The 21,639-nt window shown below is 36.1% G+C and overlaps 1 protein-coding gene across 8 annotated transcripts in view; it reads left to right on the plus strand.

The window, feature by feature from the left end:
• The window catches only part of DENND4C (DENN domain containing 4C), a 158,329-nt gene that overhangs the window by 104,867 nt on the left and 31,823 nt on the right, over nucleotides 1–21,639 (plus strand). For 6 of the 8 annotated variants that reach the window (XM_074199885.1, XM_074199889.1, XM_074199886.1 and 3 more), the window contains 8 exons: nucleotides 946–1,078; nucleotides 7,135–7,341; nucleotides 10,542–10,670; nucleotides 10,828–10,954; nucleotides 11,230–11,376; nucleotides 13,751–13,876; nucleotides 14,404–14,550; nucleotides 16,725–17,890. In XM_074199885.1, the coding sequence (XP_074055986.1) occupies nucleotides 946–1,078; nucleotides 7,135–7,341; nucleotides 10,542–10,670; nucleotides 10,828–10,954; nucleotides 11,230–11,376; nucleotides 13,751–13,876; nucleotides 14,404–14,550; nucleotides 16,725–17,890 (2,182 nt within the window). The remainder of the gene's footprint in view (nucleotides 1–945; nucleotides 1,079–7,134; nucleotides 7,342–10,541; nucleotides 10,671–10,827; nucleotides 10,955–11,229; nucleotides 11,377–13,750; nucleotides 13,877–14,403; nucleotides 14,551–16,724; nucleotides 17,891–21,639) is intronic. The other 2 variants (XM_074199890.1, XM_074199891.1) reach the window with 1 other exon arrangement.

The raw sequence follows: 21,639 nt of genomic DNA on the forward strand, positions 1-21,639 counted from the left end.
GCTTGCCCAAGGCCAGACAGCTAGGTAATTATTAAGTGAGTGAGGTCGGATTTGAACTCAGGTACTCCTGACTGCAGGGCCAGTGCTTTATCCACTGCGTCACCTAGTTGCCCCCCAGGAAATACGTTTTTTTTTAGGTTTGTTTGTTGTTGTTGTGTGTTTTTTTTTTTTTTTGCAAGGCAAATGGAGTTAAGTGGCTTGCCCAAGGCCACACAGCTAGGTAATTCTTAAGTGTCTGAGACTGGATTTGAACCCAGGTACTCCTGACTCCAAGGCCGGTGCTTTATCCACTATGCCACCTAGCCGCCCCTGAGGAAATACATTTTTAAGAACAGTTTTTTAGTTTATGATTCATAAACCTTAACATATGAAATGTGTGGTCATTGCACTTACATACACTAAGTCATTGGGGAAACATTGTTAAAAGAAGCTATTTGTTATTGCAAGTATGTCCTTAGCTAATTTTTTTTTACAAGCAGGTAAAAATGAGGAATGTATTTTCATCCTGACATTTGGCATTTTTTAAATTTCTTTTTTTATTTCATTAAAACTAAAATTTATTGACTACACTAAATATTTTTATGATAAGATATTGCATTGACTTTGGCTTATGGGTTGTAGTTTCAATTGTATACTGTTTTCTGACTTGAGGACAGTAATCAGTCTGTCAAATAAGATCAGATATGATCATTCTAATGAAAAAAATTTTGTTTTATTAAGTGTCTTTTATCTGATTCTGAATAATTTAAATAACTCATTTGATTTTTTTTAAAAAAATCATTTCTCTTTGTTATAACTTTAGGGAGCAAAATTTATCAAATTCATAGATAAAATTGAGATTTTTTGCAAAAAAAAGAAACTGATTTCTTTGGGGGAGGTTTAATAATCAAAGAGAGAAAAAAGAAACCTAATTTAAATTAATACCATTCCCTTTTCTTTCTTAAGTTACAAAAACTTTCCAAGACTGGACCTCAAACTTTTTGATAGACCACAGGCATTGAAAATTCCTTTCAACAGACATCCTGTAGGAAATAACATTTCAAACAGTCCAGCCCTCATGGCTAAAAGAACTAAACAGGTGGGTTAATCTAGATATGTGGGGTTTTTTGAAACAAAAATATGTGCATGTATGCATAACAAGTTTGTGCTTGTATTTCACTGTTAATCTTGATATATGTTCTTAAAACAAAAATATATGCATCTAGGTATAACAAGTTATTATGTATTTCACTGTTATTGAGTTTTTACTATGTGTGAAACACTATACTATATAGAGAATATCAAAAAATTTTATTTTTTAAAAAACAATCCCTACTTCTACAAAAATTCTCTTGAGGTGGGGGATGGAGGGTGAGGATGGGAAACACAATGATGACATAATTTTGGAGTTCTGTTTATGCTATCACTATTGAATTTTATTAGACTTTCAATGTAATTTCAAATATGCTCAGAATATCATTCAAATATTAAAAAGTGTGATAAACCCAAAGAGTCTGGCCATTGGGATAAAAACTCCCTCTTTGATAAAAATTGCTGGGAAAATTGGAAGTTAGTATGGAAGAAACTTAGATTAGACCAACACCTCACACCCTTTACCAAGATAAGATCCAAATGGTTGCAGGACTTAGACATAAAAAACAATACTATAAGCAAATTAGAAGATCCAAGGACTAGTCTACCTGTCAAATCTATGGAAAGGGGAACAGTTTATGACTAAGGAAGAGTTGGAGAACATCACCAAAATCCAATTAGATGATTTCAATTACATTAAATTAAAAAGTTTTTGCACAGATAAAACCAATGTAACCAAGATCAAAAGAAATGTAGCAAATTGGGAAACAATCTTTACAACTAATGATTCTGACAAAGGACTCATTTCTAAAATATACAGAGAACTGAGTCTTATTTTTAAAACAAAAAGCCATTCCCCAGTTGACAAATGTTCAAAGGATATGCAAAGGCAATTTACAGATGATGAGATCAAAGTAATCTATAGCCATATGAAAAAATGCTCTAAATCATTAATTATTAGAGAAATGCAAATTAAAGCTTCTCTGAGGTGCCACCTCACACCTCTCAGATTGGCCAGTATGACCAGGAAGGATAATGATCATTGTTGGAAGGGATGTGGGAAATCTGGGACACTATTACACTGTTGGTGGAGCTGTGAACTCATCCAACCCTTCTGGAGAGCTATTTGGAACTATGCCCAAAGGGCAACAAAAATGTGCATACCCTTTGATCCAGCAATACCACTACTGGGTCTATACCCTGAAGAGATGAGGAAAAAGGGTAAAAACATTACTTGTACAAAAATATTTATAGCAGCCCTGTTTGTGGTGGCAAAGAATTGGAAATCCAGTAAATGCCCTTCAATTGGGGAATGGCTTAGCAAACTGTGGTATATGTATGTCATGGAACACTATTGTTCTATTAGAAACCAGGAGGGATGGGATTTCAGTGAAACCTGGAGGGATTTGCATGAACTGATGCTGAGTGAGATGAGCAGAACCAGAAAAACACCGTACACCCTAACAGCAACATGGGAGTGATGTTCAACCTTGAAGGACTCGCTCATTCCATCAGGGCAACAATCGGGAACAATTTTGGACTGTCTGCAAAGGAGAGTGCCATCTGTATCCAGATAAGATGTGGAGTTTGAACAAAGGGCAAGGACTATTCCCTTTAATTTAGAAAAAAAACAGATAGCTTACTGTCTGATCTTGTTACCTCTTAGACTTCTCTTCTCTTTAAGGATATGATTTCTCTCTCATCACACCCAATTTGGATCAAGGTACAACATGGAAACAAAGTAAAGACTGACAGAGTGCTCTCTGTGGGGGGGAGAGGGGAGGGAAGCAAGATTGGGGGAAAATGTAAAACTCAATATCTTTAATAAAAATAAATTTAAATTAAAACCAAAAAAAAAAATATTAAAAGTGAATACATTTTAGAAAACTAAGTCCAGTTGCTTAACAATAAGTCCAGCTTAGTTATGAATAGAAAATAAGCTTTTCCTTTTTGATACTGATCATTAAGGTAATATCTATAATAAATTAGAAGGTTATGGAGTTTTAAATACATTCTCAATTTCCATCTCTGGTTGTGTAGTCCTACAATTTCAGCTGCCAACTGAATACTTCCACCTCCACATCCTGTCGACTTCAAATTCAACATGTCCAAAACTGAATTTCACATTTCCTTCAAAACATGTCCCTCCTACTCCCACTTACTTGTTCCTGTAGATGGCACTACTGTGCTTCCAGGTTCAAAATATCAGAAACATTTTTTAATCTCTTACTGCCTCACTCTAATCCAATCAATTCTCAGGATAATTTGCACTTCTGCCATTGTGGGAGCAGATCTCCACAATGGTAACATACTCCCCATATATTCCTATTTATTTTGAAGTCTTCAGCTTCTTTCAAGTCCTAGCTTAAGTGCCACATATTCCATTAGACCTTCTCTGTATCCTTGACTCTGTTTCATTCAATGATCCCTTCCATAAATTTTTCATAGCAAATTATCTTGTACTTTTCTTTGAAATTATTATAGGATAACAGGATTTGGGAATAATTGCTTTGCATTATCTTTTTTTATGATCATTTATTATTTTTCTTATTAGAATAATGTAAACCCTTTCTGCCATTGGATCATTATTTTTATCTTGTATACCCAGCACAAAGCATAAACAATAATGAATGTTGAATTGAATACATTGTTTCAGTCACATTGAAACTAGACAACTTCAAGCTTTGAGATTGTGCTGTCTCTTAGAACCAATGAAGATTTCATGGGGTAATGAGATGTTTGGTTCTAAATTTATAATTTTTTACAAGAATTTCTGCAATGGCCCTCGCAGCTCTCTATTTTGTCTATTTTTTGAATAATGATTGAGATCAATTTCTTAATTCCTCCAAACAGTTGATATAAGTAACAAGATCTTGTTTCTCTAGGTGATATTCTAGAGGAGAGTTGCTAAGTCTAAATCTTTACAGATCTGAGGAGTTCTGTAATTTTTTAGGTGCTAATTTTAGAACAAAATTTTGTAGAGAAAGGCTCTGCTCCCCAGGGTTGGAGGGGCAGCCAGCCAGAGGGGTGGCCCGCCAGAGCAAAAGAACTTCAGCCTCCCGGAGGCAGCCCCAGGGTGCAGCTCACAGCAGCAGGGGAGTTTCCTGAGCTATGCCCCAGGGAGCACTGGGCACAAATTGGGGGAACAGCTGGGGGGACCTGTGCCAGAGCAAGCACGTGAAGCCCAGCCCTCCGGGCACACAGTGAGCAGCATGCGGAGCTGGTAAGCAGGAGGCCCCAGGGCATGAGCCCATTGAACCTAGGGAGGGGAGTGAAGAGAGAGACTGCTGAGCTCTGTCCTCTGCCCCTGGAACAGGACTCTGGGGCTCTGACCACATTCAGATCCTGATCGCAGTCTAGGCCCCCCCCATAGAACAGCAGTGCCCCCCACACCTCAGCCCCGTGGCAGAGGGGGGCGCATATGGTCATTCACAGACCAAGAGGGAGGACAGAGCCTCACACACTGAGACCCTTGTGGGAGTATCCCAAAAGCTCAGGAAGCACCCCCAAAAAACAGGCTTAGGCTGGGAAAATGAACAAACAAAGAAACAAGAGGAAGACCATTGAGAAATATTTTGCATATGAGCCCAAGGAGGATCAAAATACTCAGTCTGAAGATGAGGAAGCACAAGCTCCTGCATCTAAAGACTCCAATGAAAAACAGAAATTGGGCTCAGGCTATGACAGAGCTCAAAAAGGACTTTGAAAATCAAATGAGGGAGTTAGAAGAAAACGGGAAAAGAAATGAGAGAGATGCTGGAAAAACATGAAAATGAAGTCAGCAGCCTAGTCAAGGAAATCCAAAGTAATGCTGAAGAAAATAGTATGCTAAAAACCAGCTTAGGTTGGATGGATAAAACAGTTCAAAAAGTTATTGAGGAGAAGAATGCTTTAAAAAGCAAAATTGGCCAGATGGAAAAAGAGATAAGAAAACTCTCTGAGGAGAACAAATCCTTCAGACAAAGAACAGAAGTCAGGGAGATGGATGAATTTATGAGAAACTAGGACTCAATACTTCAGAACCCAAAAAATGAAAAATTAGAAGAAAATGTGAAACATCTCATTGAAAAAACAACTGATATGGAAAAACAGACTTAGGAAAGATAATTTAAAAATTATTGGAATACCTGAAAGTCATGATCAGGAAAAGATCCTTGACATCATTTTCAAAGAATTACTACAGGAAAATTGCCCTGATATTCTAGAAGCAGAGGGCAAAATAGAAATGGAGAGAATCCACTGATCCCCCCAAGAAAGAGATCCCAAAAAACCAACCCCTAGGAATATAGCCAAGTTCCAGAACTCCCAAGTCAAAGAGAAAATATTACAAGCAGCCAGAAGGACACAGTTCAAATATTGTGGAGCTTCAGTCAGGATCACACAGGACTTAGCAGCAACTACAGTCCTATGGACCAGAAGGCAAAAGAGCTTAGAATGAAGCCAAGAATCAACTACCCAGCAAGGCTGAATGTCCTCTTCCAGGGAAAAAGATGGACTTTAAATGAACCAGGGGAATTTCAAATGTTCCTGTTGGAATGGCCAGAGCTGAACAGAAGGTTTGATCTTCAGATACAGGACTCAGGTGAAGCATAGAGATTGGAGGAGAGGGGGGGAATATGAGGGACTTGATGAGGAACTGCATGTATTCCTGCATAGAAAAATGACACTGATAATACTCATATGAACCTTCTGAGTTAATAGAGCAGGTAGAAGGAGCTTTTATAGTTGAAGCACAGGAGAAAACTGAATTTGAAAATAAAATATGGTGTAATAATGGAATCAGAAAAAAAGGGGAATGTAATGGGAGAAAGAAAAAGGAGAGGGGGAATAGGCCAAGATATTTCATATAATAAGATTTTTCTTTATTACAATGAGCTATTGCAATGATATGGAATTGGGGAAGGCAAGGGGGAATGAGGGACTCTTTGCTCTCATCAGAGGTGGTTAGGAGAGGAAATGGTATATACTCAATGGGGTATAAGCATCTGAAGTAAGAAGGGAGGGGGGGAAGGGGGGGTAATGTGAGTGATGGAGGAGAGGATGGACCATGGGGAGTGAGCGGTCAGATATAACACATTTTCTTTTTTACTTCTTGCAAGGGGCTGGGATTGGAAAGCCTGTCCGGGACCATAGGGCCAGGTAGATGCTGGGCCTAAGGGGTGGTATGGGGGCTCAGGGCCTCTTGGCCCCAGAGCCGGAGATGTCTGCTACCCTATAGCAGATGTCTGCTACCCTACAGCAGAGTCAGAATGAAAGGAGAGAGAAAATATAGTACATGCTAGTGGAGAAATAAGAAAGGAGGGAGCTGCAATCAGCAATGGCAACAGTAGAAAATATGGACTTATCATAAACAATGTGATCCACCCGTGACAGAGTTGTTGGTGTTGGAACACAGACTGAAGCACATTTATTATTATTATTATTATTATTATTATTATTATTATTATTATTATTATTATTATTATTTGGGGGGGGTTGCAGGGCAAATGGGGCTGCGTGGCCTGCCTGGGGCTGCATAGCAGGGTGACCATTGGGTGTCTGAGGCTGGATTTGGACCCAGGTGCTCCAGGCTCAACAGCCAGTGCTCTGTCCACCATCCAACCACCCCTACTATTATTACTATTTTGTTTTATTTTGGGTCTTTTTTTTCTTATTTTGGTTTTTTTCAGGGCAGTGGGGTTCAGGTGGCTTGCATGTCACACAGCTGGGTAATTGTTGGGTGTATGGGGCCGGATGTGGGCTCAGGTGCTCATGGCTCCAGAGCTGGTGCTCTGTCCACTGTGCCACCTGGCCATACCTACAATTATTACTATTATTGTTTTTAAGTATTAAGGTTTTTTTTTCCTCTCCCCTTTATCACTCAAGCGAGTCTATATTTATGGAGGGAGCGGGTATTTCATTTACTCTTAAACAAGAATATTTTATTAATGTATAAAAAACATTTGTACAAAATGAGAATAAATATTAAATGAAAAATAAATAAATTTTTAAAAATTGTATATATTTCTTTTTTTTGAATTTAGGATATATTTGGTATAATTTTCTCTAATTTTCTATTTCTAGGAGATAAAAACAGCTCATAAATTGGCCAAGAGATATTATGCAAACCCACCCCAGTGGGCTAAGTGCCTTTTCAGTCACTGTTACAGCTTATGGTTCATTTGTTTGCCTGCGTATGTTAGAGTTTCTCATCCTAAAGTGAGAGCACTACAGCAAGCATATGATGTACTTATCAAGATGAGGAAATTAGATGTGGATCCACTGGATGAGGCAAGTACAAAATTTTTTATATGTTTTATAAATGACTGGTTCTAAGATGCATTTTATTTTTACTATTAAGACAATTGGGGCAGCTAGGTGGCGCAGTGGATAGAGCATTGGCCCTGGAGTCAGGAGGACCTGAGTTCAAACCTGGTCTCAGACACTTAATAATTACCTAGCTGTGTGGCCTTGGGCAAGCCACTTAACTCCATTGCCTTTCAAAAAAAAGTCAAAAAAAGAAAATTACAGATTTGCAAACAGATTTAATGTCTCCAGAGTAAACCAACCTACCATTCTCTACAATGATATATTAATAATAAAGAGAAAGAATTTTTTTTTCCTTTTGGTCAATCATGAATACCATTTTATATGAGACAGTAATTTTTTCATTGCATTCATTCTGTTCCAGTCCTCCTTTTCCTCTTCCTTGTTCAGCCCTCCTTTGTCCAAGTGAGTTAGGAATGAGGTTCTTGATAACTGAAAGGATAAGGGTATCCCTCAGAGCAGTAATGAAAGTTTTTGGAGAAGGGGAAAATGATAATCAGCTCCATTTTGTACATGCTGACTTTGAGATGTCTGGGAGACATCCAGGTTGAGATGACTGTGAGGCAGTTTATGACTTGGGAACTGATTGGAGACATAATAGTCGAATATCTAGATTTGTTGTCTGCATAGAAGTAATAATTGAATCCTTTAGAGATGATACAACCCAGAGAGAACCTCAAGAGAAGAAAGAATGTGTCCTTGAGGGACCCCAATGATTAGGAAACAGGGCATGGACTTGAATCCAGGCAGATGGAAGAACTAAGATTGAATAATGAGATTCAGAGCTGGGTCTTTTGACTCCATTCAATGTTTTCTCTGTTTATCCTGTTGACTGACCAAAGGAAGATAGAATTATTTTAAAGTTTAAAAAAGTCGGGACCATTTAATATCTGCTCCCTATATTTTTCCTGCATGTTTGTATTCTCTTGTCCTATACCCCAAATATGAGAAGTAATCACTTCCAACTGTTTCTTAGACCTTTCTACTCTCCTGTCTTCCCTTCTCTTACTTCAATACCCTTAGACATTATTCAAATGTGAAGGAATACTTAATTGTTCTGCCACATTAAAACATATCCATACTCCTCCTAATTGCTAAAATAAATTCATCATTCTAGGTTTCTGGGCCTTTTCATGTTTACCTTTCAAGGTTCTCCCTTATCCTATTTCTTAGTTTCCCTTCTTCCTTCAAATGTCAATTAAAATCCCATTTTTTGTAACAAGTTTTTCATGATTTCTCTTAATGCAAGTACATATATATATATATATATATATATATATATATATATATAATTTATGCATAGTTATTTGTATGTTATCTCCCCATTTGACTGAAATCTTTGGGGCAAAGGACTGTGTTTGGCCTTTTATCATTTCCTCTGTGCTTAATAAGAGTGCCCATTGCCTTGTCACTACATTGGAAAGTAATTGTTTTCTTGGTTCCCTCACCTTGTTTATGATTCGATTTTTCTATAACTATCACATATCCATTTGGAGCATATCTTGGCACATGGTGTTAGTATAAGCCTAATTTCTACCTATAGTTTCATTTTCTCATAAATTTTTGCCCATTAGTAGGAATTTACCAATGACTAGAGACTTTATGTTTATCAAATACTAGGCTACTTGGGGCAGCTAGATGGCGCACTGGCCCTGGATTCAAGAGAACCTGAGTTCAAATGTGACCTCAGACACATAATAATTACCTAGCTGTGTGACTTTGAGCAAGTCACTTAAACCTATATTGCCTTACAAAAACCAAAAAATAAAATAACATAGAATAAAGAGAAATGGATTGGTCAATTCAGGTTTAAAAAAATATTTGGCTACTAGATTCATCTTCTTTGAATGTTGTGTATTTAATCTGTTCTATGGATTGATTCCTCTCTTTTTATAATGGCAGATTTTTAAAATTAATTTTTATTTTTTTTTTTACTTCATCTCCCTCCTTCCCTCTCCGAGAGAGTCATCTTATATAACAAATAAAATTTTAAAATAAACATGCAATTTCAACAAAAAAGTCTGAAAATATATGTGCAAATCCATGAACTACAAAGGAATGGGTTACAGTTATTTTTCTGTCTCTTCTTTTGAGCCGTGCTTGTTCTTCATAATTTTACATTAACTTTTATTATTTTTGTGTTTTTTTTTTCCATTTCCATTGTTGTGGTCAATATGTATATTGTTTTCTTGGCTCTGTGTAGTTCACTCTATATCAGATCCCATAAATTGTTCTATGTACCTATGTACCTATGGAATCATCATATTTACTGTTTTTTGCAACACAATGTCATTCTATTATATTCATATAACCTCTATTTATCATTTTCTAATCAATGAGTGTATATTTTTCCAATTCTTTTGCTAAAATAATAATAATAATAATAACAATAATAATAATAGCTGACTTTTATATAGTGCCCATTATGTACTACACAGTATACTAAGTTCTTCCCAAGCATCTTATTTGATCCTTACAATATTTTACAGTTGAGTTAACTGAGGCAGGCAGATGTTACATGACCTGTCTTTGGACACACATCTAGTAAACTTCTGAGGCTAGATTTGGACTCAGGTCTTCCTGACCTAAACCTGATCCAACTTCCCCCAGTTACTTCCACAAAGTGCCATTAAAAAATCCTGTTATATTTTGTTATATCTGACAACTTTGTTCTTAGCATTGACTTCTATTACATCTAGCAATGGATTCTCTGAGTCAAAGTGTATGGATATTTTTGTCACTTTATTTGCATCATTCCAAAGAGCTTTCTAGAATAGTTACACTGATTCAATGTGGACAATTCCATCATTTGTTACCTTTGCTAGTTTCCACAATATGAAATGAAACCTTGAGATTGTATTGATTTTCATTTTTTCTTATTTTTAGTTATTTGGAATTCTTTATTAATCTAATTTTTTACTTTTTTTCAATACATGAAAACACCTTTTTTCTCCCCTTCTCCGCATTATGAAAGAATAAAGATTTCATGAATTAGATTTGTCAAGTCTTTCCAAGTGGTTTGTTCTTGTTAAAAAAGTTTTTTAAAGAGTTGGAGCTTTTTTATGAATTTATTATATATTCCATGTACGTTTGAGTCATTTTAAATTTAGCACAGGTGTATGGACATTTTCAACCAATTCATATCATATTCTAAATTTTGTTAGGTGTGCTATCGTGTTGTAATGCAACTTTGCGGACTTTGGGGTCATCCTGTTATAGCAGTTCGGGTCTTATACGAAATGAAAATTGCTAAAATACAACCAAATGCTATTACCTATGGTTATTACAATAAGGTAAGTAAGATTGAGACTTAGGCCTTTAGGCTCTTATTTAACCCATACACAATTTTTGATAATTTGATAATTCTTGACAGTGCTTTTTGAAATATCAAGTTTTCTGTGCATGATCTTGTTCTTTAGAATTTCCTAATGAAATGATTTTTGTTGTCAGGTAGTTTTGGAGAGCCCATGGCCTAGCAATAATCGCAGTGGTATCTTCTTGTGGACAAAGGTACGGAACGTGGTGTGTGGCATAGCACAATTTAAGCAGCCACTTAAAAAGGCCACACAAATATCAGGTAATATATAAGCTGTGAACAACAATAAACTTCCACACTGAATCATGAAATATATTGCTTTGTATAGTATGATGGACTTTTTAATGTTTTCTAATAACTTAATAATTGAATGTTATGATATGAATTACATTGTGCCTTTGTTATACTAAAATCACAGTTTACCTTGGTCCAGAATTATTTGTTGGTGCAACTTTAAATGTGTAGTGAGTTATTTGTGTTTAGTTTCACAGGTATTAGTACATGTATTATTGAGCTGCTGTTGCCCTTATCTTTAGCTCCTCGGAATCCCACAGGTGGAAGTGATGGGGACACGGTGAGCCATGGTAGCGTGGATAGTTCTAATGATGCTAACAATGGGGAGCACACACTCTTCGTCAGAGATTTAATCAGGCTTGATTCCATTGATAATCACTCTAGCACAGGTACTAAATCCTTCTGGGTTTCACTAACCCATCACATACTCTTCATGTTATATCTCTTCCAATTTTTTTTAAGCATTGCTTTTCCTTTTCTGAGGTTGTGCGATATGAATATTTTTCAGTGCCATTTAATATATTCACTTGGAAAGAAAGTACAGTATTGTCAACTTAAAATACTAGAGCAGTACTCTAAAGGGAAAGTTACCTTTGGAGACCATGTTTTGAAACTACTCTCATAGTCCACCAAATTCCGTGGAACTGTGTGAAATTATTGATGGAAATGTCAAATTAAAACTTTTATTTGGGGTATAATTTGGAAATTCTTTTTCTAATTACATAATATAACATCAGAAAATTTTGAGGTTATAAAAACATGTAGAAAGAAGGGTATGGTGTCAATGAGGAACACTCTTTTGTGAAATTGCCTGTTAATGGCAAGTTATTTTAAAGAGCTATGATTAACTCTGGATGATACCCTCTGTCAATCAAAGTCAGAGATAGGTGTTTTGTATTTGACTGTACTGTGCCAGTGTGTGTGTGTGTCGCACATCCCTCCTCTTCTCCTCTCATGTTTTTGTTAATAAATAGAGCTTTTTCTTAAAGAGAATCCCGAATCTCGTTCCTGTGCTTCCTCTGATGTTCTTGTCTCCAGGCCTGGAGTCTCCTTCTCTCTGATCTTTGTTGCTCTGCTTTTCGCTCTGTGCTGTTTCTTGGTGCTGCATGTGTCCTTGGCTGTCAGTGGTGTGGGTTACAGATGCCATGGATATACGTGGGCATTATTTCTGCCCTTGAATGTTAACTCCTGCAGGTAATTTCCCGTTTATTAGGTTAAATTTTGCTGACAAGTAAGGGGAGGGATTGCTTTCTACTTACAAAGTAAACATTGCCCCAAATGAAAAATTATCTCAGGTGCCTTACCTTTTCTCCCTTTTTGTGTAGGATCTTCCCCAAATATCCAGCTATGATTTCCTGGGTAGCTTTCAAAACTGGTTTCTGAATTTGTATGGTAATTTTGAAGTTTCATTTTAGCTTCTGACTTTGAAGTCTATATAATGGGACCACCTCATGCTTGAAACCAGCTTAATAATTTTGTATTTTGGATACTTTAGTAATTAAAGTCCTTTCTAATAACACCCATACTATCTGGATCATATTATTTTTCATTCAGCAAATATTTAATATGTGCTTTTTTTATCTGCTATGTATAAAACACTGTGGTTCTTGCAGTGTTCATAAATAACATTATATCAAACTTATATTTTATAAGAAGCCATTTACTCATTTCAAATTAGTCAGCAATTATCTTTCCCTACCCTCAGCAGCATGTATATATGATTGAGGAACTAGTGAAGAATCTGAGTGTAACAGGTAGTTTTGTAAACTGATTTGAAGTCCCTTAAGTGTGAGTGTTTGCTAGGATGACTATCACAGTCATTACACAATGCCAGTAGAGAAAATGGGATTCTGTTCCTAAGAGACCAGAGCTGATTTTTATTCTATATTGTAAGCTTAGTTCACTGAACATTGTTACCTAACAAAAGTTAATATTTCTCCTTCCCTTTCTCTAGACCTCTTGACCAGGGCAACATAACATCTATATTGGGGGACCATGACCTCTCAGTTTTGACTGTCAACTGGGATGGCGTATTCTAGGTGTAGAAGACTAGCATTCACATCCCACATTAATTACGTATTCATTCTACTTAAAAGGATGACTAAAACTCAAGATAGTAATAATAGTTGCAGATGTGGTCTGTAAATGTCTCTGTTGTATTAATAGATATTTGTGGCATATGAGAAATTGCTACTCTAGCTCAAGATCATTTTTCTATAAGTAAAAAGCAGGTGCTTAATTTCAGATGCTCAAAAAAAGTTTTGTCATAATTCTCAAAATTTTGGTTAAAAAAATAATCAGTATATTTTATTACATTCTTAATTCTTTTATCATCATAGCCACAAGCTTTAAAATATAAATTAGCCTCTTTTTAAGGTGGAAAAAAATGCATACTGGATTGTGAGAGTTTAAGAGTTTGCAGTACTTTCTCTTCTCTGTATATTGCTTTGTGATTCTTGATGCTGACCAGTTTTGCCTTTCTTCATCATATCCTATAGTAAATGGGCATTTCAAATTCAAAGGGCAATATTTTTAGATATATAATGATCTTAATTTTCATGTTTTCAATATCCTTTGCTATTGTCATTTGAGAGTGTCTTCTATGTTTTATAAAGTTTCTGATCTCCTTAAATCCTATAAATTGTTTCTTTGGATATAATTGTGAAACTTTATGAATGAAACATTATTTTAAAAAAGAACTGTAGTAGTTCATAAATACCAAATATCATGTGTGTTTAATATGATTTCCATTTGTTCTAACAGGTGGTCAGTCTGATCAAGGATATGGGTCAAAGGATGAACTTATAAAGGAAGATGCAGAAAATCTTCATGTACCAGAAGCACACACTGAGGAAGAATTGTTAACTAACACAAAAGCCCAGAGAAACAGTTAAGTTTTGCTATTGGGTGGCTTTACTTTATTAATCTGCCATACTAGATTATAAGTCTTTTGTTGGGATGGCATATTTACTTCTGTCTCCTGTTTTATGCCTTACACATACCTGGCTTGATATTCAACACTAATAAATAGATGTTCAATAAATAGTTAAATTTAAATGTAACTTGGGATTTTGCTATTTTAAATGAGTCAAGATACAAACTAAAGTTACACAGATAGAAGCAGATCCAGGACTAAAATTAAGTTCTCCTCATTGTCAGGCTAATCAATGCCCTTTACCCCAAAGCTGCTAAGTTCTCCTCATTGTCAGGCTAATCAATGCCCTTTACCCCAAAGCTGCTAAGCTTATGCCTGGCAGCAAATGACCCATAAAACTCATCCATGAACTGAATCAGATTAAAAATGTAATTTTGGGAAAATAAAAAATTCTGAAATGTTTAACAGAATGAATGAATGTCTAAAATTTGTTTTTCTTATTATCATTCTAGCCCATATCATTGATGTTGCTTTTTTTTAGAAGCTTCTGATGTCCCTGCTTTTGTGGAAAAGTTACAGCAGCTGAGTCCGGAGACCCTTAATCCTGCAGAAGCACCTGCGTGGGGAAGCAGTATTGTGAAAGTTCCATCGGGCATTTTTGATATCAGCAGCCGGAAGAGTAGCACCAGTGAGTTGCTTTATTGTTTAATATACCATATTGAGCATAATATAGATTGAAACAGCTTATGGTAGTATACTTAAAAAGTCTGAATGGTTTAAAGTTGTAGAATTGATAGTAACGTATTTTGAAGAATAGAAAATAATTCTGAATTGTAATGAAACAACATCATCAACAGATATTAAGGTGAAAGTCAAGTGAAAATTGTATTAAAAAAATTCATTTAAGCAGAATGAGACAGTGACTATTTGCATGCCCACAATAAGAACACAGGAAATCATTTATTTATTAAATGTGAGTTTCTGTCCATAAAGACTGAATAAGAGTTTTTTTGGCATGCCTTTTCTGATGGAAAAAAGTTTTCGTTCCCACCCATTCTTGCTAGAGCCAGCAAGAAGAACCAAAAACAGTCCTGTGTTTTTTTCTGTAACAGATGAATGATAAAGTAGTCATACATTTCTATTTGTTGCCATAGCCCTCAAAATGGGGGCTCTAATGGAGTTATTTAGTTGGTTTAGGAAGCTAAACTTCTAATTGGTTGTAGTTGAAAATATGTAATTGTTCATGTATCCATGAAGGTGTCAATCCTTCCCTATGATATTCATCTGATTTGAATATCCAGAGGATCTTGATATTAACACACCTCATGTCCTCATTTGATCATGGTGCTAATTCCAAGAAAAGCATCAAGGTACAGAGCAAAGAGTGGTGGATTTGGAAACAAGAACCAGGTTTAGATCTCAGCTCTGCAGCATATATTTCATGTATGACCTTGGACAAGTTACTTAAGCTCTCCCTGGGTCTTAGTTTTGCTAAATATGTAATCCTGTGATTTCAGAGAGGTCAGCTGTACTGTGGGTAGAAAAATGCCATGGATTAAGCTATGCCAGAAAAGGTAGTAGAGTATATTTTGTCAGTGACAATATGCAAAGTAAAGTTTGCTCTTCTCTTTTTTTATTATATTTGCTATGAAACTTTTGTACCTCTTCTCCTTCAATGTTGGAGAAAAGGGAGGGGCAGGGGTAGAAATGACTTTTGAGCCTTGAAATTTATTCCAGATGGCCTCCTAATTCAGATCAGTGACAAAAAGGTTATTGGGATCTTCCTTTGATTCAAAATCTGACTAATAAATTAAGAAATAGTCCAAGGAACAATTAAATTTCTTCTCTTTTCTCCCCTGTTTACTTCTATATCTTATGTGCCCTAGGTTTTTATGAATGTTTATTTCATTGCAGAAGGGGAAGGCAATCTCTATTAACTAAGATAAAATTTAATTAACATATTAGAGGTGCCATGGCTTCTTAGTACTTGTAAAAGATTAGGTTGAAGGCCTCATCTAAGGTGCTAAAAATGTTTTTTTAATAAATCCATAAAAAAGTTTAACTCTTCTGGAAATTAAACCATATAATTACCAATTTATCATAATTTAGAAAAATGAAAAAAGTATAGAATCCTGGAATTGAATGGAATGAAAATGGTAATTGTGGTAGAATGTTATCCAAAGTTCTTATCAAAATCATTGTTGTTTAAAAAGCAAAAGCAAATGAAATTTACTGAGTTTAAATAAGTGATTTCAAATGGGAGCAAGCAAATCTTTGTATTGATAAAATATAAAAGATTTCATCTCCCTTTTCCCAATATCGAAAAGATTCCCACTCTCACTCTACCCCTTTGGTCATATCCCTGGAGAGCTGATCACCATTTTGAAATTTGGATTATTTCTCCACCTTTACTGTTTTCCTTTTACATAAAGAGTACTCCTTATGCTATTCATTATGTATGTGTGTGTGTGTATGCTGAAGGGATGGAGAATGGGCAGCATCTACTTAAGTTTTTCCATAAATATGAACTTTCATGGAAATTAAGAGCTATCCAAAAGAGGACAGTTTCTTCTGGACATGGTTTCCTTTTTGGTTGTCTAATTTGTTTTTCTAAACTTAACAATGACATTTTAAACATGTAAGTTTTGTTTATTTTTACTATTCTACTTAAAATAGGAAACTCATGGTTTCCTGACAACAGTTAAGAGGCTACTTTAGATGTGTTTGCCAGCAATGTTAGTTGATCCAGTCTTAAATGCGTACCTGATTCTTCCTTTTAACCCAACATGTATTAAGAACATTTTGAAAAAAAAAATCAGAACATATTGGGAACAAATTTTAACAATGTACTTTCTGTTTTAGGTAGTACATCAAATATACTATTTTCTGCTCAGGATTCTGTTGAGGATACTGTGTTCGCCGAAGTGTCCAATCTGAAAATTAGTGAAAAAGGAGAGAAAAGACAAAAACATTTTTCAGAAAGGAGTTGTAGTTTTAGCTCTGAAAGTCGAGCAGGAATGTTGCTAAAAAAGAGCAGTTTGGACTCAAATTCTAGTGAAATGGCAATAATGATGGGAGCAGATGCCAAGATCCTTACTGCAGCATTGTCCTATAATAAGATGCCACTATTTCATGTACAAAGAGATCAGAATTTAGACAGTGTGGGTAGCCTGTCAGCTGACACAAGGACTTCTGTGTCTACAGGGGGCTGGGGGTTGGAGCATAGGTCATCTCCAGGCTTGGGAATGCTAGAGGAAGGACAAGAACAGCCAGACTCTGTTGGTGATAGTGATGATGGTGCAGCTTCAGTCACCTTGGCAGAGGATAAACTTAAAGAACCTTGGACTGGTGATCAACCCAAAGACATAAAAACAGAACCCAAATATATAATAAACAAAAGAAATAGTTCTTATAGTGGAGCCAAGCCAATTGAAAGGGAAGATGTTGAAGCTGGTCTTGATCCTCTGTCTCTGTTAGCCACTGAGTGTATAGAACGGAAGTCTTCAGACTCTGAGGAGAAGTCACTGTCTCCTGTTGTGGCACGTAATCTGGCAGATGAAATAGAGAGCTATATGAACTTGAAAAGTCCTTTGGGGAGCAAGTCTTCCAGCATGGAGTTGCACAAACAAGAAAATAGAGGATCAGCAGAATGTGTATCTGGTGCATTCACTCCTTTAGAGCGACGTTCTAGCCTGCCCTTGGATCACAATCCACCAGTCCAGGAAAAAACTGAAAAGCAGAAGAGTCCTCCTTCTGTATCCAGGTCAAAAACTTTCACGGGACACTCCAAACAGCAGGCTTCCCCACGAACACAAAAAGAGCGTTCCACATCTTTGTCAGCACTTGTGCGTTCTTCACAACATGGATCCTTGGGTTCCGTAGTCACTACTTTGTCAGGAATAAAGCTGGATAATATTTTGTCCGGACCCAAGATAGATGTTCTAAAGTCTGGTATGAAACAAGCAGCTACAGTAGCAAGTAAAATGTGGGGAGCTGTGGCCTCTGCATATAATTATTCAGATGATGAGGTAAGAATGTTCTTTATTATACAGTTACCACATATCAGAATTTTTCTTTTGTGTAATTGATCTTATGTAATGATAAAAAAAATGAGATATTATTAGAGTATCTTGGAACTCTTGTTTTCAGAGTTCTGGCAAACCAAATTATTTCACCTTATATTTGTAAGCTGTGTTCAGATTTTCATTTGATCCAAATGAAATTCTCTGTGAGTCTTTGAATAGCTTGCAGTCATGTCAGTAATCATAAAATCAAGGTTGAAAAGAGGTGAGAATTGAAATTGTAATTAGAAAGGATTTTTTTAATTGAATTCACATTCCACAGAAAAAATACCTAGTGAAAGTTTCACCATTATGGTCTTCAGAGAATAATTTATATTCCATTGTATAAGACCAGTAAGGGTTACAGACATTTTTTTTTTAGGTTTTTGCAAGGCAAATGGGGTTAAGTGGCTTGCCCAAGGCCCCACAGCTAGGTAATTATTAAGTGTCTGAGACCAGATTTGAACCCAGGTACTCCTGACTCCAGGGCCAGTGCTTTATCCACTACGCCACCTAGCTGCCCCTAGACATTATTTCTAAGATTATATTTCTGCTTAAACTTGTAAGCACAAAGTTCAGGACATGCAAAAATTTTATATAAAGTAGATTGCTGTATTTTCTATAGTTTTACTGTTATCTAGGATTAGGAGTGCCTTATTTCTTCCACTTAACAATAGCAACTCTAGCCCCGTGTTCTCTCTCTCTCTCTCTCTCTCTCTCTCTCTCTCTCTCCCTGAATCTCTTATTTCTTTTTAGGCATTTCAGACTGAATGTTTTAGAGTCATATTAAATTCAGCATGGCCCAAACCAAACTCCCCCATCCCTACTTCTGACCTCAAGATTTCTATCAGAGGCACGACCATCATTCTAAACTCCCAGGTTCTTATGTCTGACCTTATCTTGAACTTCTCATTTTCTAGGTTTTTAGGTTTTTTTGTTGTTGTTTTTTTTTTTTGCAAGGCAAATGGGGTTAAGTGGCTTGCCCAAGGCCACACAGCTAGGTAATTATTAAGTGTCTGAGACCGGATTTGAACCCAGGTACTCCTGACTCCAGGGCCGGTGCTTTATCCACTATGCCACCTAGCTGCCCCGAACTTCTCATTTTCTCTCATTCTATCTGTTCAGTTAGGAAATCTTGTATTCAATTTCATCTCCACTCTCATACCTCAAACTCTCTCATAGATTATTGCAGGAGCTTCTTAATTGATCTTTCTTACTTCTCCAGTACATGCTCTATACATTTGCCAAAGAGGCTTTTCTTAAGTACAGAACCTACTATGTAATCCCACTTCTCAGTCAACTGTAGTAGCTTCCTTTTCCCTTTAGGATAAAATTTAAACTCTTGGGTTAACCATTTATTGTCTTCCACAAGCAGCCCCAACCTATCTTTCCATTCTTGTTGGACCTTATTTTCCCTTTCTCACTGTCACGTAAACAGAATGACTCCATTCTGGCCTTCACACCTAACTCAGTATGTCCCCTGAAAATTCATCTTTTTTGTCAGATATAACACATTTTCTTTTTTACTTCTTGCAAGGGGGCTGGGATTGGGTGGCCTGTCTGGGACCACAGGGCCTTAGGGGTGGTATTTGGGTTCGGGGCTTCTTGGCCCCAGGGCCAGTGATCAGTTCACTGGGCCACTCAGCTACCCTTCAGCACATTTTAGAAGAGGAACAGAGTGAAAGGAGAGAGAAAATATGGTGTATGGTAGTGGGGAGGTATGAATGGAGGGAGTTGTGATCAGCAATGGCAATGGTGGAAAAAATATGGAAGTAGCTTTTGTGATGGACTTATCATAAAGAATGTGATCCCCCCCCCAAAACAGAGCTAGTGGTGTTGGAACACAGACTGAAGCATATTTTTTTTTCTCTTTCCTTTACTTTATTTCTCATGAGGATCTATATTATTTGGGGGAAGGAGTATTATGTTTACTCTTAAATATTACTTTAGTAATTATAAAAAACCATCATTTGTACAAAAATAAAAATTAATTTTTTAAAAAAAAGAAAATTCATCTCTTGTCACATGCCTGTGAATTGTCTTTACCTTTACCTTACATAGTTCCTCACTTATTTTAAGATTCACCTCAAACACCATCTTTCGCATAAAGCCTTTCCAGATCTTCCCCAGCTTCTAGCACCCATATTGTATATATGTGTATTTATTCACTTTGTATCTGTGCTGTGTATTTTCTTATGTACTTCTTGCCTCCTGAATTAGAATGTAAACTCCATCTTATTAGGGATTGTTTCATTTTTGTCCTTGTATCTCTTGTACTTAATGTATCTGTTGTTTGATTTAAGGATTTCAAAATGTTTTGCTTACATTATAGCAATATACATTTTACCAAAAACCCCATGAAATTATAATTACAGGCATCATTCCCCTTTCATAGCTATAGAAGCTAATGCTTAGGTGGGTTAAATGCTATTCCTAAGGTCACAAAGATGTTAATTGTCTGAGTTGGAGATTCTGTCCTCAGTGTTCTAGACTCAATACTGGTTCTAAAATTGCTGTGGTTTGATACAGTAATAGAATTAACAGTAGATGCAATAATAGACTTAAGATATTCTAAGACAGTGATAAGAGGCTTGGAAAAATCAGTGCAGTAATCAGGAACAGATTTAGGGTATCTGTGACAGAGAATACCATCTGTATTCAGAGAAAGAATTGTGAAGTTTAAACAAAGATCAAAGATTATTACCTTCATTTTTTTTTAAGTTGTCTTGGGGCAGCCAGGGGGTATAGTGGGTAGGGCACCAGCCCTGGAGTCAGGAGGACCAAAATTCAAACCTGGCCTCAGACACGTAATAATTGCCTAGCTGTGTGACCTTGGGCAAGTCCCTTAACCCCATTGCCTTAAATAAATAAAAAATACTTTTAAAAAGTTGTCTTATGTACTACATAACTTTGCAACCTCTAATATTTTATTTTTTCCTCAAGGATATAATTTTTCTCTCAACACATTCAATTTTGATCACTATATAGCATGGAAACAATGTCAAAATTAATAGTCTGCCTTCGGGTGGGGGGGGATAGTAGAGGAAAAATTGTAAAATTTGAAACCTTATCAAAAAAATGCTAGGTAGAAACTACTATTATATATAATTGGAAAAAAATATATAATATTTATAATTTAAAAAAAGAAACTTGAAGAATTTTTAAGGTTTAGGAAGACCTCAGCTGATTAGTATTTACATAGGTGTTAGTTTGCTGCCATGTCAGTAAATGATACTTTGTCTTTCCCTTGAAGGGAAACATTGTAAGAGAAGCTGAAGGAGACAAGTCAATATAAATGAATAGGGAAAGAGTTACAATAAAACTTTATCAAAAGTTAAACCCTGGTGAAAACCAGTAAATTAAGACACTATTTTTTTTTTTGGTTGGGAGAAATTCTGAGTGATGATAGTCAAAACCATTCTTAAGTTAAATATTCAGAATAGCATTTTACTATTTATAATCGTAATTTGTTCATCATAACAACTCTATGATATTGTAGGACAGGTAGGATCCTCATTTAAGAAATGAGAAAACTGAGGTTCAGATAATTTATATGCATAACTTTGGTGACCTTTGGTATTCTGCTTTGTAATTTGTTCAGCTATACCAAACGGTCTTTCTCAGGCTTTAGAAGTTACTTTAAACAGTTTCACATAAAAATGCAATTGTGGTTAAAGGACTTGCCTAGGTCACCCAGCTAATAAGAATGAGAGGTC

This window comes from Macrotis lagotis, chromosome X, assembly GCF_037893015.1.
Source record: "Macrotis lagotis isolate mMagLag1 chromosome X, bilby.v1.9.chrom.fasta, whole genome shotgun sequence".
Taxonomy (NCBI): Eukaryota; Metazoa; Chordata; class Mammalia; order Peramelemorphia; family Peramelidae; genus Macrotis; species Macrotis lagotis.